This window comes from Ornithodoros turicata, chromosome 7 (assembly GCF_037126465.1).
Source record: "Ornithodoros turicata isolate Travis chromosome 7, ASM3712646v1, whole genome shotgun sequence".
Classification (NCBI taxonomy): Eukaryota; Metazoa; Arthropoda; class Arachnida; order Ixodida; family Argasidae; genus Ornithodoros; species Ornithodoros turicata.
Window position 1 is genome coordinate 22,409,850 of NC_088207.1, and position 26,525 is coordinate 22,436,374.

At 46.9% G+C, this 26,525-nt stretch overlaps 1 protein-coding gene across 1 annotated transcript; it reads left to right on the forward strand.

Moving 5' to 3' along the window:
* The first annotated feature begins 7,538 nt into the window (after positions 1–7,538).
* On the forward strand, positions 7,539–20,305 carry LOC135399688 (uncharacterized). Its single transcript, XM_064631420.1, has 5 exons — positions 7,539–7,692; positions 9,422–9,437; positions 10,605–10,737; positions 11,990–12,374; positions 19,930–20,305. The coding sequence occupies exons 1-5, from the start codon at positions 7,642–7,644 to the stop codon at positions 20,287–20,289; spliced, it is 945 nt and encodes a 314-aa protein (XP_064487490.1). The 5' UTR covers positions 7,539–7,641; the 3' UTR covers positions 20,290–20,305.
* Positions 20,306–26,525: the final 6,220 nt, after the last annotated feature.

The window sequence follows — 26,525 nt, forward strand, 5'->3', positions numbered from 1 at the left end:
ATGTGCAAGTTTCCGGCAATAACGATCCACAAGTAAACAGAGAACGGTTGAGAGCATTAAATAGTTTAATCAGCGGAAAACGAGACTTTCATGCAGTAGGCTGCACTTCTTCAGGTTTGAGGACCTGTTACAAATAGTCAAGAATATATCAACCCAAGTCGCAAAAGAGAGTGGGACTCTCTTGCGACTCTTTTGCGACTTGGGTTGACATATTCTTGACTATTTGTATTGCCATGCATTACATCAAATTATACTTTTTCGCGCCAAACTTTCGCGTTATTGTCGGTGATTAACGACGAGTCAACGACACTATCGTTTCGGAACTATCGGACGGATGCGATAGTCCATTTAACGTGCCCTCAGCACACGCCACGCCGCATTTAACGTCCCTCGCGGAAGACGCGTGTTAAAGCAACTTGTACTCTGCTACTCTGCGTTTCGTGTGCGTCAACTCCGTCTCCTGTTCGCGTACATACTGAACATCCTCGAAGATAGCCTACAATCTACCTTCGGGGTCGACCTTGGGGTCACTGGGCTGCACAGATCATGTAGGAGAGTTATGTAGGAGATCGTTATCGTACGCCCAGTCTAAAAGCGGCCGCTACTGTGAAACACCATCCATAGTGGATGTGCTCTCGTGGAAATCAGTCAATACATTCTGGAAGCTGCTTTTGTGTCTCCAAGACCCACACCACTCGACTTAATACCGTATCTTTTGGATGATTTGCACGTCCATCTCGACAGGCCTTTTGGCCTGAAGGACGCCATATCTGAGAGATCCTGAAAGATTTCCCTGGCTTGAAATGTGGCGCAACTCTGAAGATTTTCCATATCAAGTGAAGTTTGCCGCCATTCCAGCTCTTACTGATGACACCTCACAGATAACACCTACCAACAACAACAACAACTTTATTACGAGATGATAGCTGGGGAGTTTCATCGCCGGGGGCGATACCCTACCCCATTGCTGGTGGTGATGCGGGGAATGAAATAATGAGCCCCTTCACCGTAAGGATCGAAGTCCTGTGGTGTCCAGAAAGGTGAAGAGAGCCTTGAGGGCAGAGCGTTGGCGTGCTGGATGTGGCCAGGGACAAAGCAATTTTGTGAGAGGGAGGGGGCGGGAGTCTAGCTCGTTGAGGGATGCGGAGAGTACAGTTCGGGAAGGTTGGTAGTGTGGGCAATGGAGAAGAATGTGCTCTAGATCTTTAACAGCACCGCAGTGGCTGCGGTGGGGAGAGGCCACTTGTCTCAAGCGGTAGCGCCACTGTGCCGTGAAGGCCACGTCGAGGCGCATTCGATGAACTAATGCGGCATCTTGACGAGAGATATGTGCGGGCATGCGGAAAGCGTGCACTGGATCAACTCTGCTCAGCATGGCGGTCAGCGGCCCGTTGGCGGGTAGCTAGAGGAGCCACGAGGCGTCGAAGTGCGGACCGATAATCTCCTCTCAGCAATGCAATACACGTCCGTTTCCAGGACGAGAGAGCTGCTTCGGCGGCGTTGTCAGCTTGTTCATTGCCTTCGACACCGCAATGGGCTGGAACCCATTGCAGAACGAGCCTGTGCCCTGCTTCGTAGACAAGTTTGTAAGCCATTAACGCATGCATAAACAACGCTGCGGAGGAGCCTCGTATGCCAGAATTTGCAATTGCTTGCAGCGCAGATGTTGAGTCAGTGAAGACCACCCAACTCCGTGGGGTACAGTGAACGATGTGCTGCAGAAAGAAAAGTATGGCATAGAGTTCCGCAGCTATGGGTGAGATATGATGCCAAAGGCGACGTCCATCAACTACGCCTTGATAGAACGCCTACCTCTAACCTACCTCTCCCTACCTAACACCTACCTCTTCTCATACACTACATACAAACATGGATTTTTTTCAGAAGAAATTATTATCGGTATCATCATTGCAGTGTGAATAAACATCGACTTTATCCCTGAAACTGACCTACACTCTAAAAACAGTGCTTCACCGCGTAGCACGCTACTAGCCAACCATCATCCGGAATGACATCGTTCTCACCCCTGATTTGTTGAAAATGGGAGGCGTACGCCTTTTTTGTACCACTTATGTACTGCATAATGAGTACAAAAAAAAAAAAAAAAAGCGAACGCATCCCGTTTTTAACAAATTCGGGGCGAGAACGATATCATTCGGGATAATGGTTGGTTGGGAGCGTGCTACGCGCTGAAGTTTTATCCTACCTGGCCAGTATGCCTGCCCCTGACCTCCGATACCTCAACCTCCGTGCTGCGCGACGACGAGCACAGCGACGAGCTCTGAGAACCGGCCTTCAGGGCGACTGGGTCGCTTACAGGCGTGTCTGTGCTGCCCATAGAAGGTATGCCTTGAAATTAAGGCGGACCCAATGGAGACAGTTCAGCGAGTCCCTCAATGCCCGCACTCCAACAACGAAGGTTTGGCATACCCTGCGAGCGATCGAAAGCCTTCCCGAGCCTGTCGACCCGCTTGTCACTTTATCGGTAGCCTCAAACAGGGAGCCCAAGAACATAGCCGAAGACTATGCCAGCGAGCTAGCTCGCGTCGCAAGTTGCAGTGCCCAACGCCTTTTTCCTAGCCACACAGGAGCAAATGGTTCCCCGGCGGACGACGACCTCACGATGTCCGAGCTGAAATCCGCCATCCAAGGCTTAAAGCGGCGCAGTGCAGCTGGCCCGGACGGGATCCCTAACCAGGCCCTCAAGAACCTAGGCGACGACCAACTCGACGCTCTGCTCCAGCTATATAACAACGTCTGGACCTCTGGATGCATCCCATCTGATTGGAAACATGCTCGAGTAATACCCGTCCTAAAGCCGGGGAGGCCACCGAGCCAACTGTCCTCCTACCGTCCCATTGCCCTAACCTCGTGCGTTGGCAAATTATTGGAGCATATAATTCACAAAAGGCTGGCTTGGGTCTTGGAGCGAGGCGATTGCTTCCCAGATCACATTACGGCATTCCGGAAGGGCTGGAGCGCGTCTGACGCAATCGCTGAAGTGGCTACTAGCCTGAAGCAAGCGAGAGAGTCCAATGAGTTTGCTCTCGCTTTCTTCATTGACGTGAAGAAGGCATACGACTCGGTAACGCACTCGGCATGTTTCGCTGCGCTCGAAGCAGCTCGAGTCACTGGCCGCCTTCTAGGATACCTATGTGACTTTCTGTCCAACAGAACGTTTGACGTCTCCGTCCGCGGGTGTATCAGCTCTGTGAAGAAGTTTGAGCGAGGAGTCCCACAAGGCAGTGTTCTATCACCTATACTATTCAACCTAATCATGGCAGGGATTCACCGAGGAATTCGCCCTACACCGTACACCCTTCATCTCACCATCTACGCGGACGACATCTGCCTCCGCATTGTGGGAACGGACAAGGAGAAAGTTCGTGACACAGCTGATATTGCCTTGAACGGGCTCAATGCAGCGCTGCTTGCGAGAGGGCTGGAAGCATCACCAGAGAAGTCCAAATGCATGGTCTGCATTCCCCGTGGAAAGTACGTGGGCAAAGACTTCCCAAGCCTCAGCATTAACAACACTCCCATCCCAAGATGCGCGTCATGTAAATATCTTGGTGTCACCATCGATAGCACATTACGCTGGTCTAAGCAAGTAAACGAGACTATCTGCAAGGGGAAGAAAACGCTCAACCTGCTACGCAGAATCAGCGGTAAATCATGGGGCTGCAATGCGCGGTCATTGCTCACCCTTCACAAAGCCCTGATCTTGTCACGCATTCTCTACGTGGCGCCATACGTAGACCTCGCGCCTACACAATGGCAGGCCCTTGAGCGCCTTCATCGCGCTGGCATAAGAACTGCGCTTGGTCTCCCAACGTTCTCTAGCGTCACCCAAACGTACCTGGAAGCTAAGGAAAAGCCTGTTAGTGTCCACTCTGAGCTCAAAGGACTCCAGTTTCTGGATGATGCATCAACATCCATCAGCAAGCATTCCCTCTTCACCGACCTCGAACAGAGGACACACACATCCCTAGGACGCCTGGCTAGTGCCACCAGCTCTCTAGCCAACAGGGGCGCTCTTCCTCGGCTCCCAGCTAGCCCACCTACGCCGCCGTGGCGGGAGTTCGTGCCCGCAACAACGCTTCACATCCCGGGTCTACGGAAGAAGAGCGAGTCCAGCCCCCTAGTGGCCAGGATGGCGGCTGAGAACCTGATCAGCGACGTTTATCACACACATACTCTGGTGTTCACGGATGGCTCCATTGACCACCGTTCCAAAAGTGCTACCAGTGCGTACTACATCCCGTCAATAAACAAGGCCTGGCAAGGGAAATCAGTTCGCTACCCAATCTCATCTACGACGGCCGAACTCCTGGCCTTGCTACACGCAGCCGCTGCGGTTCAAGTCACCGGAATACCTAAGGCCGTCTTGCTTACGGACTCCAGAAGTGCCCTCAACAACGTGATAAACCCCATGTGTGGTAGCATTCTGGCCCAATGTATAAGGAGATCGTGTGCCCAGCATAGGCTAACCGGAGGTGAGCTTACGCTCCAATGGATCCCATCTCATGTCGGCATCAGAGGCAACGAACGAGCGGACCAGCTAGCTTCCTCAGCACACAACAGCTGCAGCCCATCCTTAGCAGTCCCGGCCGACACTGACAGGCTCATGGTCGTCAAACAGCTAGTTGAGGTGCGTCACCCTGGCATACAGGACATCATGCAGAATCACCGACCCTCTCTTCCCACGAAAGATCTTCCCCGTGGTATGCAGACAATGCTCCATCGATTACGCACAGGATCTGCGTTCACGAACTCTCAACTGTGCAAGATCGGCTCCAGGGAGGATTCCAGTTGCGGACACTGTAATCATCCGGAGACAATTGCGCATATCCTCACAGAATGCCGTGCATACCATGCCATGCGGGAAACCCATCTTCCCCACGCCAGGACTGGTATACTGACGGACGTCCTCTTCCCCGAAGGTTCTTGTGCGGAACGACTTTCAAAAACTCGCGGCCTCGTGCGCTTTCTCCAAGCAACGGGCCTAGCGGAGAGACCACTCTAGTGCACCTCTCACCTACAGTGTGCTTCCGTCCCATCAGTACCGGTCATCCTGCTTCTACATCACTTTGAAGTCCTCAACTCCCCTTTCTCCCACCTTCTTTTCCTTTTTTTTGGCTATAGTCGTGACGATGCCCACTTGAGTGCGGCCAACAACGGCAAGCTACCTCGACCCCCCCCCCCCTCTTTTTTAAGAGTGTACGATCACTTCCCGTCCTCACACTGTTAAAACAGAACTTCACCACATAGCATGCTCCTAACCAACCATCATACCGAATGATATCATTCTGTGTCATGATTTGTTTAAAACAGGCGGGAGGCGCCTATCTGGGACAGATTATCTTGTCCCAGATAGGCGCCTCCCTCCTGTTTTGAACAAATCATGTCACAGAATGATATCATTCAGTATGATGGTTGGTTAGGAGCGTGCTATGTGGTGAAGTTCTGTTTTAACAGTGCAGCGATATTGAGTGACCGTGCTTTAACTCTAGTGAATTCTGTTAATGCATCTGAATTCTCCAAACTATGCAAACGTACCTCAACGCAGCGGGAGCAAAGAAATGGTGGAGTATAGTTGAAACCTGACAATGTGCTCGTTCTATATCTGGTCAGATTATGATGTCCTTATTGGCAGCAGTGCGAGGACACTGGTAACTAAAACAAAGTGCTGGTCAGTACCACGATCAAAGTCAACGCTCTGCAGCATTTGGGCGACATGTGCTTTGATGGTACAACGAAAAGTGCTCGTCTTTAATGCGCTGGAAAAAAAAAAAGAAGGAAAGAAAGACGCATTCGAGCGGTTCAAATATACCCAGCCAATATAACTGATAAACAACTGAGTCACTCTGCATTATTGCGCCGAAAAATGCAAGTGCGCATTAATGAAGGTTTCTTTTCGTTATACACTCAAAAAACTGATGGTGGTGGTGGTGGTGGGTGGTGGAAGGGCTTGCCGTTGTCGGCCTCACGTAGGTGGGCAACGTCACGACTGACGCCCTGGGGGAATGTGAGTCCTGGGCCGACTTCTAAGGGAACTGTGCCGACATATGTCTGAAAGCGTCTGAGGAAAACCCAGGAAAAACCCCAGACAGCACAGCCGGCACCGGCTGAACTTCACCGCATAGCACGCTCTGCGCCAACCATTGCCACGAGTGATAGGGTTCTCGCTTCTGATTCGAGGAGAGAGAGAGAGGCGTACGCCTATTTGTGTCAGTTTTCATGTATCCATATATCCGCATTTACAAAAAGGCGTACGTCCCCCTCTATTTTCGAATCAGAAGCCATAGCCCTATACATCATTCGTGGCAATAGATGGCGCAGAGCGTGCTATGCGGTGAAGTTCATTTTTAAGAGTGTACTTGAGAATGGCCCCTCCGACCGTTAACATGCACATCCGAGCCTGCCCTTTGCGTGACGCAATGGAAATAGACCTCTGCCCGAGAAACGCCATCATGACGTTGGTAGACAGAGTGAAACCAATCGGGAGTGGGGGGCTGGGTTCCACGAATGGGCACTTGTTCACCGCATCCTATTGAAAGAGAAGTACACTCTTAGAAATGGGGGGGGGGGGGGGGTCGAGGTAGCTTGCCGTTGTTGGCCGCACTCAAGTGGGCATCGTCACGACTATAGCCAAAAAAAAAAAGGAAACGAAGGTGGGAGAAAGGGGAGTTGAGGACTTCAAAGTGATGTAGAAGCAGGATGACCGGTACTGATGGGACGGAAGCACACTGTAGGTGAGAGGTGCACTAGAGTGGTCTCTCCGCTAGGCCCGTTGCTTGGAGAAAGCGCACGAGGCCGCGAGTTTTTGAAAGTCGTTCCGCACAAGAACCTTCGGGGAAGAGGACGTCCGTCAGTATACCAGGCCTGGCGTGGGGAAGATGGGTTTCCCGCATGGCATGGTATGCACGGCATTCTGTCAGGATATGCGCAATTGTCTCCGGATGATTACAGTGTCCGCAACTGGAATCCTCCCTGGAGCCGATCTTGCACAGTTGAGAGTTCGTGAACGCAGATCCTGTGCGTAATCGATGGAGCATTGTCTGCATACCACGGGGAAGATCTTTCGTGGGGAGAGAGGGTCGGACCATGCTGACCAACGACAACCTTTATTTTATTAGCATTTCTTTGTCTCACGTCAGCATGAAGCATTTGCGCTACGTGGTACAATATCTTATCTCTTATCTCGATCTCTTATCTCGATCTTTATTGTTCGGATGCACCTGGTACCGTTAGTTTGAACTCTTTCTGACGCTGTGGTCCGATAGCTTTGTCGCGAGAGTAGTTTCGTCACCAAACACCCTCGTTTCGAGAGCAACTCTATGGAACTTATCACTCCGACCCACAGCGGTAACAATAACGCTGGCACGTAATATGTCTATTTACTTAATGATCGTTTATTATCAGTGCTGACAATACCCACTTAGCCGCATAGCTATTGAATTCCGAGAGAAATAACATCTTATCACAGTCTCCATTTTTACAAGGCATGTTATCTATCATAGACTGTGAAGGGACGCACTGATATACAATTGATCTATGTAGGGGTTGTTTTTTCATCGGTACCGACCTGGGATCATTTCCTAATCCTTGCTAAAGGTTCGCACTACTCTCTCTTTAAGCATGTTGTGCACCAGCGTGGCTCTGTGCTGTAGTGCGGTTCTCCTCTTCCAGGTAGGTTGTATTCGATGTGTCTATTCGATTCCAATTATGTTCTGCGCTGTTATTTGGTGGGTTACGTAATATTAGTATGCTACATTGTTGCGGACGAGATTCGGCATTGTGTGTCGGACAGACAAAGCCACCTTCCTCTCAATTAAGCTACTAGCAGTCTTTTAGTCATATATTTGCCTTCCAGTATGCCGAGTCTGGAGCCAAGCCATAAAAAGCGTGCGCGTGCCAAAATTGATGGGTAAGCACAATCCCTTGTGCAAATCAGCAAACATTTTTTTTTTCCTGTTTCGACACCGTAGGACGTCGGTCCTTACTCTGAGAAGACAATTTCCCACGTTCCCATTACCATTTCCCACATTCCATATCATCGTCATGTATTTCTCTCTCTCTCCCACATTCAATTCCCCATATTCTCTCCAGCAGTATGGGGTACACTCTCAGAAAAAAAAGGTGGAGCAGTTACACCTTTTAGTAGGTAATAGTTGTCGCATATGTTGTGCCGAAAAGGTTGCAAAGTTCTTCCCGCTACCTCACTCTCTGCCACGAATGATTGGGTTCGGTAAACGAGGGGGGCGTACGCCTTTTTGTAGCAGTTTGGGTATATGGTAATTGCTTTTGCTACCCTGCTACACCCTTTATCAGACGCTATGTTGACCTAGGTGGTAACTTTAGAAGTTACCACCTTTTTTTGTCACCCTATTAGAGTGTAGGGTATCCCTCTGACGATGAAACTACCCAATCATTATCAGCAATTAAAGTTGTTGTTGTTGTTCCTTTCCTACGAGGTAAGTATATTATTTGCTGATAAAAGAGAAACACATATTCTTATTAATTTGAAAAGAAAAGAAGACAGGCACTGTATAGCATCGTAGAACTCATTACTAATCATTTTTCCGGTCAAATACGTGGGTACCCAGTGCAAATGCTGAGTTATGACTGCCCAAGAGCTTAATTTTTGCCTCGGCAATTTACGCCTATACCGCCGTCGCCTCATCGTCGAGGGCGCTATAAGTATCACGCGTGCATCTATGGTCAGTCACGTGACACTGTTGCAGAGCGTTTTCGACTATTGCACCAGCAGCAAACGCCCCCGCTTGGAATGTACATCTATAGCGTATATGACACCTGGAATATCTGTCAAAAAAGTGATAACGTCACTGAGAGGGTGTCGGAATGCAAAGGCATGAGATGGCCACGAAATCGGATTCAAAGTTCTCCGTGTGCTAATGAGCAGTGCCCGCCAACCCCAGTGTCGATCGACCTCAGCCATTGGAAGCAGACGGGCCATCGCTACCAACTTTCTCTGCTATCGTTGTATAAGACGCTAAGATACAGATGCAGATACAGATAAGATACAGATACAGATAAGAAACCAGGCGAAGATACACCAGACCCTTCTCCTTGTAGATGACCGTGATTCTTAAGTATGTGAACACAGTTCCAGTTGCAGTGCGTTTGTAAGGGATAATTTATTTAGGTCGGAAAAGCACGCGTGTCCTATTCGAATGCTGAGAAGTAATTGTCTCGGCCTCTAAGTATAGTCTTCTTTCTAAGTATATAAGTATTTTTTTCCTTTATCAATATAATGTAGCCTCTATAGAGTAGTCCCGTCATTGTCTGTTAGTGTATGCCAAGACAGTTGTACTGCCACGGCAACAGCGTTGCTTACCCGTTGTCACATCATGATCTCTTTTGTCTACTTCCATGAACCATCTGTGGGTTCATCAAGGCGTTCATCACAGCAGGTGAGTTGCCCATTCACCGTATTCTGATTCTGTTCTGATTACAACAACTTCATTCTGTTTCTTAAGTGACGCGTAGCCATTGGCAATACCGCTGTCAAACTATTCTTGAGAACTGAATATGTAATCCCGAGACCTGACCTTTCCTTTTTGCCCGCCTCTTTTTTTTTTTTTGCGTAATAAACATATCCCCCCCCCCCCCCCCGAGACATGGTGCCGCCATGTACCATTTTTAAAGGAATGTTCCTGTAGTTTGTGATTAATTTGTGGCGACATGTGCCATCGCTTGACATAAATGCAGCATCGAGCAATTGATGGGTTGCCAGCTTCCAAAATTGTGCTTTGTACTCGCACGGGAAAATACAGAGCAATTAAAAGCAATATGGAGATGACAGCCTAGACAGTCCAAGGTGCATCCTTTCCAGTGGATTTGCCTGATAAAGAAGCCTTCCAATGCAATTGCCGCTCCATCCGAAACGTCGCTCACCGGATTCCCCACGATTTGCGTTTGATACTTCGTGTCACAGATTCGGAAAGCCGTCTAACAACTTGCTGAAACCACCATGTGATTTGAACATAAAATTTTACTCTTAGCTCAGACGTTCTAGCCATCTGAGACAGTGGCCACGACTGTGTCGAACACTTCTCTGGATTCTGTAATAAGCAGGCAATGTCACGTATAGACATCTACCCGAGACGCGTTATCATGACGTTGGTATGGGCAGACTTCGAAAGAAATCGGAAGGGGAGGGCTGGGTTCCACGAATGGGCACTTGTTCGCTGCCTCCTATTGAAAGAAAAGTCGTGCCTTTCAGTGACCACCGTAATCACCTCAGGACCGTGGCTTTCGGGCGCGACCTTTTTCGCCCCTGGATTCAAGCGTATAGTTCAACTCTACTAAAATTGGTAGCGTTGTCGAACACTATGACGTTATTTGTTTGAAAAACAAGGAGAGGTCTATTGCAGAAATATCTGTTTCGAGTGTTCCTTTACGAGTGTTATATGTGCACCTTATGCGTACTTGAACAACGAACAAAAAGTGCCTATGATGTCAACACAGTCTGTCTGTACACTGCTTTATAAATATACTATATCTTTGAGTACCTGACTTTGCCACTAATAAGCCCCTCTTTCCATGTCATTCTTTCTCTCTATAACAACGGCATTCAGATGGGCAGCAGCAGCTTAACGTTCAGGAACTGATCGATGACTTTGTCCGAAATGCCTCCGGTACGAATACGGTTCTTTGGTGGGACATGACGGCGCAGCACGATGTTCTCAAGAACACCCCACGCTTCCGGAAGTACGTACCTTATCAATTCTTATGTGACCCCAGAAGTATAACCAGAAGTATGAGGGCCTCAAGAGATAAGGCTCGGCATTAGCCTTACCTTATGCATTTTAAAGAGCCTCTCCGAACGAAAAATATAAGCTTTACACACGCCTATGTATTTTCCATAAAACCCATAAAACTTCAGAGTTTCGGACTATCCAATACTATGTGACGTCAACGTGTGCTTTGGCGTCTACTTCCTAACAACAGGGCAGGCACCACCCCGGTCTCTGTTTCCGCCGCAAGTTAGAAAGCGGCTGACGCTGTGGTAAGGAGACGTGAGGCGTTTCCTTAGTGAAGCAGCGTTGACAGACATGTGGAAGATTACGCACATTGTGACGTCATACTTCTCACATTTAGATGAAGCATTATGCAAAGTGATACAAATATTATTATATATATTATGATATAATTATTATTCAATTATGCAAAGTGATATAGGATAAGTTTTTCTTCGTTCCAGACTCTCGTTATGTGAACGCGCAGATATACACTCTTAAAAATGAACTTCACCTCATAGCACGCTCCTAGCCAACCATCATCTCGAATGATATCGTTATCTGCCCTGATTTGTTGAAAACGGGGGGCGTACGCCATTTCTGTGACGCTTATGCTGTTCATAATTGTCACAGAAAAGGCGTACGCCCCGTGTTTTCAACAAATCAGGGCAGATAACGATATCATTCGAGATAATGGTTGGCTAGGAGCGTGCTATGCGGTGAAGTTCATTTTTAAGAGTGTACGTTCTATACACTCTTTTTGAAATGAACTTCACCGCATAGCACGCTCCTTGCAACCATTATCTCGAACGATATCGTTATTTCCCCTGATTTGTCGGAAACGGAAGGCGTACGCCGTTTTTGCGACCACTATGAACGGCATAAGTGTCACAAAAAGCCGTACGCCTCCCGTTTTCAACAAGTCAGGGCGGATAACGGTATCATTGGAGTTGATCGTTGGCTAGGAGTGTGCTATGCGGTGAAGTTCGTTTTTAAGAGTGTAGGACAGAGCATAAACTTGCGCCAAGTTGAATCATCACGATCATCTCCATCGGCAGGCTTGCTCGACCGTGCGCCCAAGGTTTCGTGTTGCGTGCGCGCACCTTCATAATCATTAAAACCAGTTCGACTGTAGAGCGCAGTCGGCTCTACACTCGTCTTCAGTCACTTACTCTAAGGATATGTAACACTCGCATAGAAGTTTTCTCCATTTGTAATTGCAGCCGGAAAGTGACTGTCTCAGCGGGTCCCATCGTCTATGGCAACACAACCAACGTCTCCGTGAGAGAACCGGAGGTGTACGAGCACTGGGTGCACAACGATCGCTACAACGAGTCACATACAAGCTTGGTAAAGAAGGCCATCACTCACACACACAGTTACACGTGGAAACTGGACAAAACATTCGCCCTAGATGAGACATTTAAACTATCAGTGGGACTCTCAAAGAAAATCAGCATTGAATCGACAACGAAGGCGTCCTTCAGTGTCTATAGTGGCTCGGGCGACACGCAGACCGATGTTACCCAAGTGGAAGTGCACGAGACCGTGACTGTGAAGCCGAGATCTTCGATGAGACTCATATGGACTGTCAACAACGTCGCCAAGGTGAGATAGCGATAAGGTAGTCCACCTGTGAAGGAAAAGCAGGTTTCTTCTACACTCTTAGAAAAAAAAAGGGTGAAGCAGTTGCGGCTGTTAGCAGGTAAGAGTTGGCGCATATGTTGTACGTATACTCTCAAAACAGAAGTTCACCGCATAGCATGTTGTCCACAAACCATTGCCACAAATCTCTTCTGGTTCGGTGAGCGAGTGGGGCGTGCGCCTCTTTGTACCAATTTGGATATATGATAATTCCTTTTACCACCCTCTTACACCCTGTATCACACGCTATCTTGAGGTAGGTGGTAACTATAGAAGCTACCACCTTTTCACGCCCTTTTTTCTTGGAGCGTACACTTTTAGAAAAAAGTGTGGAGCAGTTACACCTATTACCAGGAAATAGTTGTCGCATATGTTGTGCCTAAAAGGTTGCAAGGTTCTACCTGCTATCTACGAATGATACACTCTTAAAAATGAACGAGAGGCGGAGCCTATTTTGTGCCGTACATAATGGCACAAAAAGAGGCTCCGCCTCTGGTTTTCAACAAATCAGGGGCGAGAGCGCTGTCATTCGGGACGATGGTTGGCTAGGAGCGTGCTATGTGGTGAAGTTCATTTTTAAGAGTGGTGGGTTACCGAGGGATAAGGTCGGTGAGCGAGGGGGGCGTACGCCTTTTTGTAGCAATTTGGATATATGATAATTGCTTTTACCACCCTTTTACACCCTTTATGAGACGATATGTTGACCTAGGTGGTAACTGCGATGGGTGTTCAAGTCAAATCGGGACTTTTCATTTTTCGCAAAAGTAAAATGAACTTACAGGCGAGAAATTAGTTTTATTTTTCAACGTAATCTCCAGCTGGCACTAATGCACTTGTCCCATCGTTTCACGAGGGCTTGGTTGCCAGCAGCGTAGAAATCCTTATCGGCGCGTAGCAGCCATGATCGGACCGAGAAGTCGCGTGCCACGAGATGACCTCGCGTAAGTACCCCACCCACTGAAAGCCTTATAGTGCTAATCCAGTAAATACGTAACCCTGACGACGGTAACAACATACCGGCGGCATCGCAGTACACATCCATGATGAAGCAAACCTAGGCATGGGCAACATGCAAAGACGAAAATACATATTTTCATGTTGTCCAAGCTCAGGCTTGCTTCGTCATGGATTGGATTTTGTCAACCACCTAGTCTGCGTTTATGCCATTTTATCAGTAGTACACAGGCTTATAACTCGAAGGTGTCTGTACATACGAAGAAATGGGGGATGTCACTTATCATTCGTTAATTAAAATTTGGACCGAAGCGAGGTTTAACTAGTTACCATGAGGGAATTTCTTGGCAGATGCACGGAGCATGTGGAAGTAGCTGACTGTGAGAGTGAGGGAACGTGGAGTAAAACTAGGCAAGTTACTGCCCCGTTCGCCCTGTTTCTTTTCTCAGTGTGTGCCATATCGCTAGATTGGTAGTATACTCGTCAGTGTTCCGTTAGGGCCGCTGACATGAACCACTGACATCCTCCCCCCAGCCTTGCTGAGCGGAGTTGATCCAGCGCTCGCTTTCCGCATGTCTCCACATATCTCCCGTCAAGATACCGTATTAGTTCGTCGAATGCGCCTCGATGTGGCTTTCACAGCACAGTGGCGTTGCCGCTTGGGACAAGTTGACTGTCCCCACTGCAGTCACTGCGGTGCTGTAGATGATCTAGGGTACATTCTTCTCCATTGCCCACACTACCAATGTTCCCGAACCATACTCTCCGGGTTTCTTAACGAGCTAGACTCTCGCCCCCTCTCTCTCACAAAATTGCATGGTCCCTGGCCACATCCAGCCCACCAACGCTCTGCCCTCAAAGCTCTGTTCACCTTTCTGGATGCCATAGGACTTTGATCCTTATTGGGAAGGGGCTCATTATTTCATTCCCCGCATCACCAAGAGCGATGGGGTAGAGTATCGCCCCTGGCGAAGAAACTCCCCAGTCATCATCATCTTGTAATAAAGTTGTTCATGTGGTGATGGTGACGGCGGTTGGTGCACATCACCACCACTGGCGCCCTTCTGGCCGTCCACTGACCAACTTGAAGACACGTGATTACACCTCTCTGAGGACTAGAACTTCGTCGTTCTTCGGGGTACCACCGTTCAGTTCTTTGGCTGTCGTCCTCAGTGTGGGATGTCCGCGTGTCATTAGGGGGTACCCCATGTCGCAGTAGCCATTCCAAGCACGTCGGCAAAAGCTCGTTTTCATGCTCAGCGCCCCGACAGAGGTTCTCCATTCCCTCCTTCTTGTGCAGAGTCCGCTCATCGCTACTTTCGGCGAACTGGGATTCGGCAGGCTGCGATATGGCCCTCTATGGCAAAACTGGCGGCGTCCTCTGTGTAAGCTGAGGTCGTGAAGTCCACAGACTACCGCGTTGCGTTTATTTGAAGCATTTTCTGATTCAAAGCGCGCAGCCGTTGCCAACCAGGGGGCTTAATCGCTTCATCGTCGTTACGGTCGTTACACGATAACGAGTGGTGGGAAATACAAAAAGGTGGGCACGTGACACATTGCGCGTGACGTCTACCACGGCCTTCACGTATCGCGCGAAGAGCGCCGTGCACGTGTTTTATCACGTGCCCATCTTTTTAAATTTCCCGCCCGCCTTTTTGAATTTCCTGCCACTCGTTAGCTTGTAACGACCGTAACGACGATGAAGCGTTATCTGATTCAGACCGATAACGTGCACATGGCGAATCATTAAAGCTAGGGTCTGCGCGTCCTGTCATTTTGGGAGGGGTGTGGGGACGCGCATGTACCCAGTAAGGTACATAATACATGTATAGGTATGGCACATGAGCTCTGCACTCTTAAAAATGAACTTCACCACATAGCACGCTCCTAGCCAACCATCATCCCGAATGACAACGTTCTCGCCCCTGATTTGTTGAAAACGGGAGGAGGAGCCTATTTTGTGCCGTGCATAATGGTAACAAAATAGGCTCCTCCTCCCGTTTTCAGCAAATCAGGGGCGAGAACGTTGTCATTCGGGATGATGGTTGGCTAGGAGCGTGTTATGTGGTGAAGCTCATTTTTAAGAGTGCAGAGCTCATGTGCCATACCTATACATGTATGGCAAGCCCTATCACCACCACCACCATCATTTCTAAGAGTGTGGTTGCCGGCCGATGCCCGATTCTTTTCATCGAGGTTTGGAAAGCTCGGGCGGAGTGGGGGGGAGGGTCTACTTATTTGAATTGGAACGCTCGATAGAGTGAGAATATAAGGACTACGACAGTATTTGCCAGGCCATAGTTGCCACCCTCAAGGGGATCGTTACGGATTCAGAGAGGTGTCGCAAAAGGGCTCGGGAACTTGAAAAAAAAACAACAGTAAATGACGTCCTTAACCATGTGCATACCTATCCATATTGTTGGGCAATACATATGCCCCACTATCATGCGTCACCAAAGGGCTCGTGGTAGCGAACCCTGAGGTGTAACAAACAAGCTCACCTTGGTGAATACTGAATTGGAACAGTCATTCTGGCTGGCATGTGCTTTTAATGCGTTACCATTAGGAGCGTCAAATGGGCAAAAGATGTTCGTGTGTGTGTGTGGTGTCTGTGTGTGAGATGGTGAAGCCTCACCGAGGCAGATGTATAAGAGGACTTGTAATGGTGATATTAGTGGGTAAATTTAAATGAAGGTAAATAATTTGAAATTGAAGAGAGAAGGTAATTAAGAACATGAGGTAAGCGTAATTAAAGCTAATTAAAGCAGGAAACCGGAGTTTAAAGGTAATGCATGTAAGGTATATGTAATTAGGTCAAGATTAATTGAAACTGAAGATCACAGAAGGCAAGCGCAGGTTACCGGAGGTAATTAGAGCTAATTAACGCCAGTTAAAGGGAAACAGAGTACTCTGAAAAAAAAAAAGGAGTCGTACCGACTCCTTTACGGGGGTAAAACGTCCTAACTCCGGGGTGCAAAATAACACCCCTTTTGAAGAGTATCTGCAACTCCGGGAACTACGGAGTAAAGTTTACTCCTATGGTACAGGGTAAAGGTTACTCCCATACAGCTCCCTATTTACTCCAGCATATTGGGTGTAAAAGTAACTCCGTTCATGGGGCTAGCGTAACTCCACTGGGGAGTTCTTGTTATGCTACATAAGGCATAAAAGTTATGCTCTTCACCTGGAGTGCACATTACTCCAGTCGTCTCCTCACAAGATCATGCAAATAAGTGTTGCAAAACAGTATATCTAAATAAGAAACATTTATTGTGTATCTGATACAAAATGGCAAGAACAGAAAAAGGAAGCTTTCAGTGCTTAATATGATCCTATGAAAACAGGTAAGATGCCACAGGTACAAGTACATTCTTGCATTATAAGGTTGCCACACACCCAATGCAACTATCACCTGGCATATACTTCCAACTCCTACAAAGAGGAAACAAAACAGTTATTCGAAGTTCATCTGTCACTATACATTAACATATCAGTGCATAGGAATTTGGAATATCGGCACCCACTTTTCTGCTTTTTCATGAGAAAGCAGGGGGAGACACGCCTTTTGAAGTGCATGTGGCTGAGGCATAAAGTGCAGTACATGTACTTTAGATTTTTCTTTTTTTCTTGGCAGAAGGGTAGTTGCCTTATATGAGAAACTGCTGTCATATGTAATTCACAATTTGGAGCCTACAAGAATATATTGCCTAAAATAGATGTGTGTATACACTTCCCAATATATCTATTGTAAAACACCTGTAATAAGATGAGCACTTACACAAGTGAAAAGGTCAGATGCACCTCCTTCAGCAGATGAGCAAGGGCATGAATTACTCATGCTGGGTAATAATCTGCAACATAAATATAGGTAATGGAGTCCGAGCAGTGGCAATATGTTACGTTATCATAAGTCAAATACTTTCATAACTAACAATTTCTTGTGCCAAACAAACTATGCTAGGAAAATGAATGGTTTGAATCATGTCTGTGCGTGCAAAAAGTGATTGGTGCTATGTCGGTTACTTACTATCTTGTCCATCAATAATATTCTCATTTATGAGCTGATGATTACTCTAACTAGTCCCTTTCTCTTCCTTGCAATGTGCATCCATCCTTTGTGGAGTTTTTTTTCTTTCTCTGTCTGCCCAATGTGCCGTGCAAACGACTCGTAAATCTGAAACAGTAACAACAGCATTAGAACTCAACACTGATGCAGTGGCGGATCCGGGGGGAGGGACGGTTGGGCGATCGCCCCCCCCCCCCGCTCAAAACAGTAGGTTTGGCAGCGGTGTCCCCCACTCCCCCCCCCACACACACTTAGGGGCTTCGACAGACAACCCCCCCCCCCCCGAACAACAACAACAAAAGCGACACGGACTGGATCCGCCCCTGCACTGACACCACTTGTCGTCGGCAGGATACACGTAAATGATAATACAGAACGGCGGTAATACCTACCCCATTGAAACTTACCAGTGCAGGGTACCTCCTTACCACAACCTGCACAGTTGACTTCTCATTCCAGAGCCGTGCCGAGTGATGCTAGCCTTTAGGTAACTTGCCACCTTCGTCATCTGCAGTGCGTTCCATCAAAGCCAGACTATTCTGCAATGCTGTTAACATTAATTAACAAAGCGTCCTATCCAAAATACGATTTCACTTATCGTCAATTTGAAGTTCCTGTTCTTCAAAGAAGTTAGACTTCTCAGGATACAAAGGTCCACTTACGAAAAGAAACTCTCTTGAAGAAGCATAACTGTGAACAGCTACCACATTTTCATAATTCGTGTACGTAACACAGGACGCATACTTACCTGAAGTACATACAGGACGACACTCAGACACATGATTTGTAGTTGTGGCATTCATTGCACTTCTGCACGCCGACGTTGTTCTTCGAAGATAATCTTATTCATGTTTGAGAACATCGTCGATACATACAGTTTCATGTTCCCGCACGACAACGGCCAACCGCTAAACGACCGCGCGATGTCAGTGTTGCTAGACTACGCAATGAAAAGAACGAAAACGGTCCAAGAATATGAAGACGCCTCGCGCTCAACTCTTACCACGGAGTAAAGCGCTGGTTGAATGGAGTTATTAGAGCATGAAAACATAGAAACGCAGAAACAGGGAGTTGCAATGGTGTTTGGTAAGAGTTAAACTGCATCAAGGGGTGTAAAATTGCCTAATACTCTCGTTCGACTCCTTTTTTTCTCAGAGTGTAAAGCACGTAAACGTAATTAAAGGGAATTCAATGAAATTCAAGATTACCTCAGGTAACCTGCGATTACTTTCGGTAATGAAATGGTGAGCGATTGAAAGTTATTCAGGCTAATTGAAGGTTAATTTAATGGACTTTCATATGGTAATTGACAGTTTTTTTTATTTATTTTTTTTTGATTCCGTGTTAGCGCCGCGAAGCAACCGTGGCTATGAGCGGCGTACAGATGTGGACAGATGGAGTGAGGACAGCAGGAAGGAGTGGGGGACAGGGGGGTTAGTATGCGTCCTGGGCCGACTTCAGGGGGAACTGTGCCGACATTCGTCGGTAATTGAAAGTGTCGAACCGGAAGTCGAGTGAGTCAAGGGAAGTGGACAACCGAAAGTTGCGTTTAGACCGGAAGTGAGTACCAGGAAGTCAAGTATGGACCGGAAAAGGCGCTTAATGCTAATGCATTTCCCTCGCATTTGCCGCGAAGTGGACTTTTTTCACATACGCGTTGTATCCTAGCGGCTCTCCAACGAACCACGCTCGGCGCGCGTGAAAACAAATCCACGTGAGTAACACAAAGGATTAAAACCGGTCCAGAGTGAGGCCGACAAGCTTGCGCCATTCGTGCGGTCTCCCCACTGGTCCCCACTTCTGTCGTCCCCACAGTGCGCCATCTAGTAAAGACAGAGATAGTCCTCTCCGGCGCCTGAAAGTCATATGCGTGTGTGAAAAAGGTCCGTTGCCACTGAATTTTTCTCTATTTTATTTTATTTATTTATTTTTTATAGTTTCTTGTCCAGCTGACTCACATTAACTAAACCAACTGTTAAATTAAATTTCTTCGTCAATTTTGCGCACTACTGTTCTGCAGTCAAAATGGAAAAGCTGTAAGGGAGGGGCCTCGTCGCGCCATGTTATATTTTCGTGAAGCGCAGCAGTCTAGGAAGCACTGGACTACGATATCGCAAACAATGCATTAGAACACGTCCTGCACTCTTAAAAATGAACTTCACCGCATAGCACGTTCCTAGCCAACCATCATCTCAAATGATATCGTTATCTGCCCTGATTTGTTGAAAACGGGAGGCGTACGCCTTTTCTGTGACACTTATGCTGTTCATAATTGTCACAGAAAAGGCGTACGCCTCCAGTTTTCAACAAATCAGGGCAGATAACGATATCATTCGAGATTATGGTTGGCTAGGAGCATGCTATGCGGTGAAGTTCATTTTTAAGAGTGTGTCAGAGGTGATTTCTAAACCAACAATTCAGACGTCGCTGATTCAAAATCCCTTTTGCTTCAATGAGTATACTTACATTTTACTTTTGTCGTCTCTACACCTGATGCAGGACCTGCCATGGACCGTAAACATAACCCTGCGTGGATGGGTAGCTGTGTGGTACTACTACAAGGTGGCAGGCCATCACCTCTGGTTCTACCCTATTGATTTCCTCGCTGGCGAAGGACTATGGCACATTCCAGGAGGAGGCATCCAGTTCACGGCCAGTGGAACATTCACGGGCGTTAATTCTCAAACGTCTTCATTGAGGGTGGAAGAGCACGACCTTTATACGTACTCTTCAAAGCCTTTAAGTGTTACATACTTGCCGGTGAAGGAGACGCCCATTGCTGCAGTCACAAAGGAGCGGCCCAAAAGAACACCCAAAGCTGATTCGTACTCTCGGGCACCTGGAGGAGCATGGAAATAAAGCGAACATTGAAGGAGTTAATGGTGTGGTTCTTTCCCGTATACTGCAATGCCTAGCAATGAACTCACACTGAGAGGCACTAGATACACCAGAGAGGCATCTGAGAGGCACCAGACGTACAAATGTTAAAGGAAGAGACCGATATTTCGAACAGTCTGTTCTTCTAGGCACCATCTTACGCTATTTCAAGTGTGAGAGTGTTAAAGGGCTCGTGGCTGTCTTAGATCTTTAACATGCGTGAATAGGAAAACTTCAACAGGCTGTTATAACTGAGGTAACCAGTTCTAAGCGATGGTACCCTGAAACAGCGTGGTTATGCCCTAAGAACACGCTGACATCCCTCACTCAACCTGAGGATGTGACTGAAGAACATAATTGACATCCTGGGAATATCCCCACAGGACCCTCAATTTGTGTGTTAGAATGAGACTCCAGAGATGATCCTAGGGACAACATCTCAGTATGAATCATGAGTTCCTGTCATGGGGACCATTGGCGCACAAAACGACAAACTCTCGAGACGTCCTCAACCATGACTGCTGAGGATGTTAGCGTTACTGTGTACATTTCGAAACTTTCTTAAGGACAGCGTTTCCTGTGAGGGGCATTATAATGTGCACTATATGTGTTACCATTCTAAGAAACATTTCTGCATTAATCTTCACATTAACGCTGTTGATTCAGTATAGACTGTGGAAGCGCGAAACAATAGAGTCACATATTTCGAGCTATCGCTGCACATTCCTCATTACACGTTTCAGCTGAGCTCATGAATACAAGGCGAAGTGGCTAGACATAGGACAGTGCATGATAAGATAACACATGGCGCTAGCAGGTTAACGCCAATTCATTATCTTATCAGGTGCTAATGGTTCATGCTGAGTGGGTGGAGAATACTACTTCGAATTACAGTACTATCCTCTTTTGTTTCTCGCACCAGGTATTATATCACAGCCAAGAAAATGATCATTCAAATTGAGTTACGATATATGCAAACGGGCGCGCTTGGCTCGTACAGAATCGAGTCTTCTATAGTCAGTACCAACACCACCTACCGAAGACTGGGACGTACACTCTTAAAAATGAACTTCACCGCATAGCACGCTCGTAGCCAACCATCATCCCGAATGACAACGTTCTCGTCCCTGATTGCTGAAAACGGAAGGAGGAGCCTATTTTGTGCCATTATGCACGGCACAAAATAGGCTCCTCCTCCCGTTTTCAACAAATCTAAGGCGAGAACGTTGTCATTTGGGATGATGGTTGGCTAGGAGCGTGCTATGTGGTGAAGTTCATTTTTAAGAGTGTACTTCTCTAGTCGCTCCTTCCTATACAAGAATGGAAAGTTGAATTCGTCAAATTGGCGTGGGTGCGGGGAAGCAGAAAACACAGAACGCACCTCGCTTCGCAGATCTCAATTCATGTCGACGAGATCTTTACGTTGCCCTGTATCGACTACCGTTACACTCTTAGAAATCAACTTGACCACATAGCACGCTCCTAGCTAACCACCATAGCGAATGACATCGTTCTCGCCCCTGATTTGTTGAAAACGGGAGGCGGAGCCCATTCTGTGCCGTGCATAATCGTACAAAATAGGCTCCGCCTCCCGTTTTCAACAAATCTAAGGCGAGAACGTTGTCATTTGGGATGATGGTTGGCTAGGAGCGTGCTATGCGGTGAAGTTCATTTTTAAGACTGTACACTCTTAAAAATGAACTTCACCGCATAGCACGCTCCTAGCCAACCATAATCTCGAATGATATCGTTATCTTCCCTGATTTGTTGAAAACTGGAGGCGTACGCCTTTTTTGTGACAGTTATGCGGTTCATAATTGTCACAAAAAAAGGCGTACGCCTACCGTTTTCAACAAATCAGAGCAGATAACGATATCATTCGAGATTATGGTTGGCTAGGAGCGTGCTATGCGGTGAAGTTCATTTTTAAGAGTGTAGACTTGAAGAAGCTGCAGGGAGGCAGGTCAGCTGAGCTAAGAAGAGAGCGATCATGGTGAAATTTCTTAGGAGAATCGCGGCCCTTCCACATGTAGCTACTCGATTTGATTTGAGCGTTACGTCAAGAGCGTTACGTCACCCGACAAATTCCGCAAACACTTCTAATAAGACTGCCTTACCCACAAAAGAAAACCCCATACAACCCCTCCCTCACCGTGCACGCCACATAGGACTCCACTTACGGCGTGCAACGGTCCATGCAAGCGCGAGTACATAACTGCATCATGTACGAGTGCACAGAAATGCAATAACATAAGACAAGGGGGCAGAGATCTCGAAAACGCATACCTACAGTATACACGTGCCTAATAGTCTGTTTCGATGGCACAACCCGCCACAAAATTCACATCGTCAGTTACGTATGGTAGGTTCGGCTATCGAAAAAGGTCGATTCGGCGGGTGTATTAGTAATACGTTATTAAGATCCTATACCTATACAGCCAATATACAGCAACTCCACACTCTTAAAAATGAACTTCACCACATAGCACGCTCCTAGCCAACCACCATCCCGAATGACAACGTTCTCGCCCTAGATTTGTTGAAAACGGGAGGAGGAGCCTATTTTGTGCCGTGCATAATGGCCACAAAATAGACTCCTCCTCCCGTTTTCAACAAATCTAGGGCGAGAACCTTGTCATTCGGGGTGATGGTTGGCTAGGAGCGTGCTATGTGGTGAAGTTCATTTTTAAGAGTGCACATCACTCGTCACTGTTTCTTATCGTAATTACCTACGCTTGTATAAACTTTCTGCGTCATTCTCTGCGGCAGACTTCCTCCCTTTCTCTTTTTTCACGAGTTGAAGATCTATAAAGTCTCGCTGGTACCATGTATTTTTTCACCTGAAGAAGTACAGACTACTGCGCGAAAGTCTCGTAATTAAATTATTCATGCTTCTAACCGGTTAATCGTCATTCTCTTTACCTTATCTCGCGGTGCTTGTCGTTTACTTTTTTATCTACGCGTATTCTCCGCAATATGCAAACGTACCTCACAGCAGCTGGAGCTAAAAAAAATGGTAGAGTGTAGCTGAATCCTGATAATGTGCTCGCTCTATCAGGACAGATAATGATGTCATTATTGGCAGCAATGTGAGGACACTCTTAACTAAAACAAAGTATTGTTCATTATCACCACCACCAACAACAAATAAATCATGACTATGGCCTGGGGTGATTCACCGCTTGAGAGCAGTACATTACCCCATTACACATGAGATTACATGAGGTGCGAAATATGAAAATGCGAACAATGCGGAACAAATTCGTCCCATGTTGTTCAAACGTTGTTTATCAGATCCCCCTAGCTTGTGGTTTCTGTTATATTAGCCAGACAAAGCGTTGCTTAAATGATCGTTTGAGAGAGCATTCATTAAAAGTAAAAAATAAAGCCTCAAACTCCGAAATTGCCAAGCATTTGGAAGAATGCTCAGATTGCTTCTCTCTATGGGATGAAACAATTGTAAATCTTCTGAATTGGACCCCCACAGAAGACTTTTGAGAGAGACCCTATGCATAACCTCTTGTGGGAACTGTGTCAGCAACCCATCCGTAATCCTCGGTCCGGCCTTCAGCAGACTTCTTGTTCCCCCGAACTGACCCTTTTTGTCCTCAACTGGTTGTTCCCTTCCCTCTGGTTGTATATAATTCTTGTATGTGAAGTAAAATTTTCAGCTGTGTTTGAGACTTCGTGTTGTCTGTCCTTTCGTGTTCCCTAGCCTCGGGGTTTTACATTATGCATCATCTTCACCAGCTCGCTTGCTTCCTAGCCGTTTTCTCATGAAAATGAAGTTATGTGCAAGTACAACTCTTGAACTCCCGTCCTCTGGTTGCGCAACGCTACGTCACATAAAAGGAAGAAGCACATGAAAGAAGCGCCAATGGTCCTTGAGATGCAGGGGAGGACCCTACACTCTTAAAAATGAACTTCACCGCATAGCACGTTCTTAGCCAACCATCATCTCGAATGATATCGTTATCTGCCCTGATTTGTTGAAAACTGGAGGCGTACGCCATTTTTGTGACAATTATGAACAGCATAAGTGTCACAAGAAAGGCGTACGCCTCCCGTTTTCCACAAATCATGGCAGATAACGTAATCATTCGAGATTATGGTTGGCTAGGAGCGTGCTATGCGGTGAAGCTTTATTTTTAAGAGTGTACAACGTCTGGAGCAAGCCGGTAGCCAAGAGGAACTCCAAGAACATCAGAAGACCTCGACGGTGTTGCACATGGCTCTGACATGGGCCAAGAATTGCAGCCAGGCTGAACATCTGTCGGCTAGCACCACTCAGCTGAGCACAGAGTTTCCGCCTCTCCGTTTCGTAGAGCTTACATTCTATTAGGACGTGATCAATGTTCGCTACGACGCCACATTTGGAGCATAGGCAGCTGTCACAGTATCCGGTTCGGCACTTGAATTGGGGAGTGAAGGCTACCTTGAGACAAAGCCCGTGCAGGAGGGACGTAAAATAGCGTGGTAAACGGACAGGAACTGAAAAGGACATAGTGGGATCCACCGAATACATCAGAGACCTGTCAGTGATGTCCCGACTCCACTGCTGGCGAGACAGTGGCTGAATGAGCTCATTCAGAAGTGATCTCCTGTCTCCTCTTGATAACACCGTTGGTACAACAGTCCGAGACTGTTGGGCAGCCGTTGCCGCTCTGTCGGCTTCTTCGTTTCCGCTCAAACCGCAGTGACCCGGGACCCACTGCAGGGATATATGATGGCTGTGATCGCTTGGACGCTGAACCTGATGGAGGATATCAGTGACAACTGGGGCTAGCGATCCACGTATTCCCATGTTGGCTATACATTGAAGAGCAGCCTTTGAATCTGAGTAGATGACCCCGGCCCGCGGATCGTTACAGGACGTCTTACGTAGACACAACAGGATAGCATATAGCTCAGCCGACGTTGATGATGGCGTGTGAGAGACGGTATCCATGTGACACACCGTCAGTTGGAATAACAAATGCAGACGATGAACACCATTATCACCATCAAGGTCAATGCCTTACAGCATTTGGGACACAAGTGCTTTCAGCGTACACAGGAAAAGTGCTCGTCTTTAATGCTCTGGAAAACACGCATTCCAGCGGTTAAAATATACCCAAACAATACAACTGACAAACAACTGAGTCACTCTGTATCACAGCGAAAAAAAGAAAACAGAAAGCACGTGCGCATCAGTGAAGATTTCTTTTCGTTATAAATGAGAATGGCCCGTCACCACGTGGGTACATCCGAGGCTGCCCTTCCCCGTGGCGCAATGTAAATTGATTTTCGAACCATGCCGACCAAGTACCACGTTTATTTTATTTTTATTTCGTCGCAGCATCGGCATGAAGCATTTGCGCTGCATGCTACAAATTAGGGATGGGCGGAATCCAGAATCTTACTAATCTCGAATCTTTCGAATCCTTTCTTTAAAAAGAGGTTAAAAAGCCAGGAAACAAAAACACTTCTAGTGAAAAGTGTTTTGAAGCAGAATACGATGCCTTTGTTTTATGAAAAACAAATTAAATAGTGTTTCAATTTCACGAGAAAATATAGCCACATAGTTATTCTTAAACGTAATTTACTTAACACGTTGTTCATCGACTAAAAGAAACGCATACATTCTCGAGTCTGAATTCTTTCCATAAAACTAAGCAAACGCAAAACCAGGTTACTTTTAAACTTGTAATCTAACAGTTCCTGTCTAAACTCTTCCAGTCCAGATTAATGTGAACAAACAAAAAAGAAAACACCTGTCGGCCAATTTCGGCAGTCACCGGAGGCGCCAATTTCAAAAAGAAACAAGCAAACAAACGTGGTTGGTGGATTCGAAAGATTCGATTCGCCGTTTTGGGGCACTGGGATTCGCGGATTCCCGGATTCGGTTGGCACATCCCTACTACAAATATTATCTCTTATCTCCATAGCGTAGTGACTTTATTGTTCGTTTTTTTTTTTTTCATGATACCGTTACCTTGAACGGTTTCGGACGTTGTGAACTGATAGCTTTGTCGTGAGACTACAGCTGCGACACTGAGTAGGCTCGTTTCGAGACTACTTCTCGGAACTTGTCACTCCAACCCACAGCGATAGCAATGACGCAGACATTCAATATGTCTGGTGACTTAATGAGCGTTTATTATCAGTGCTGTCAACACCTATTTAGGCACTTACATATGGAGTTCCGAGAGAAATGACATCTTATCGTGTCTTCATTT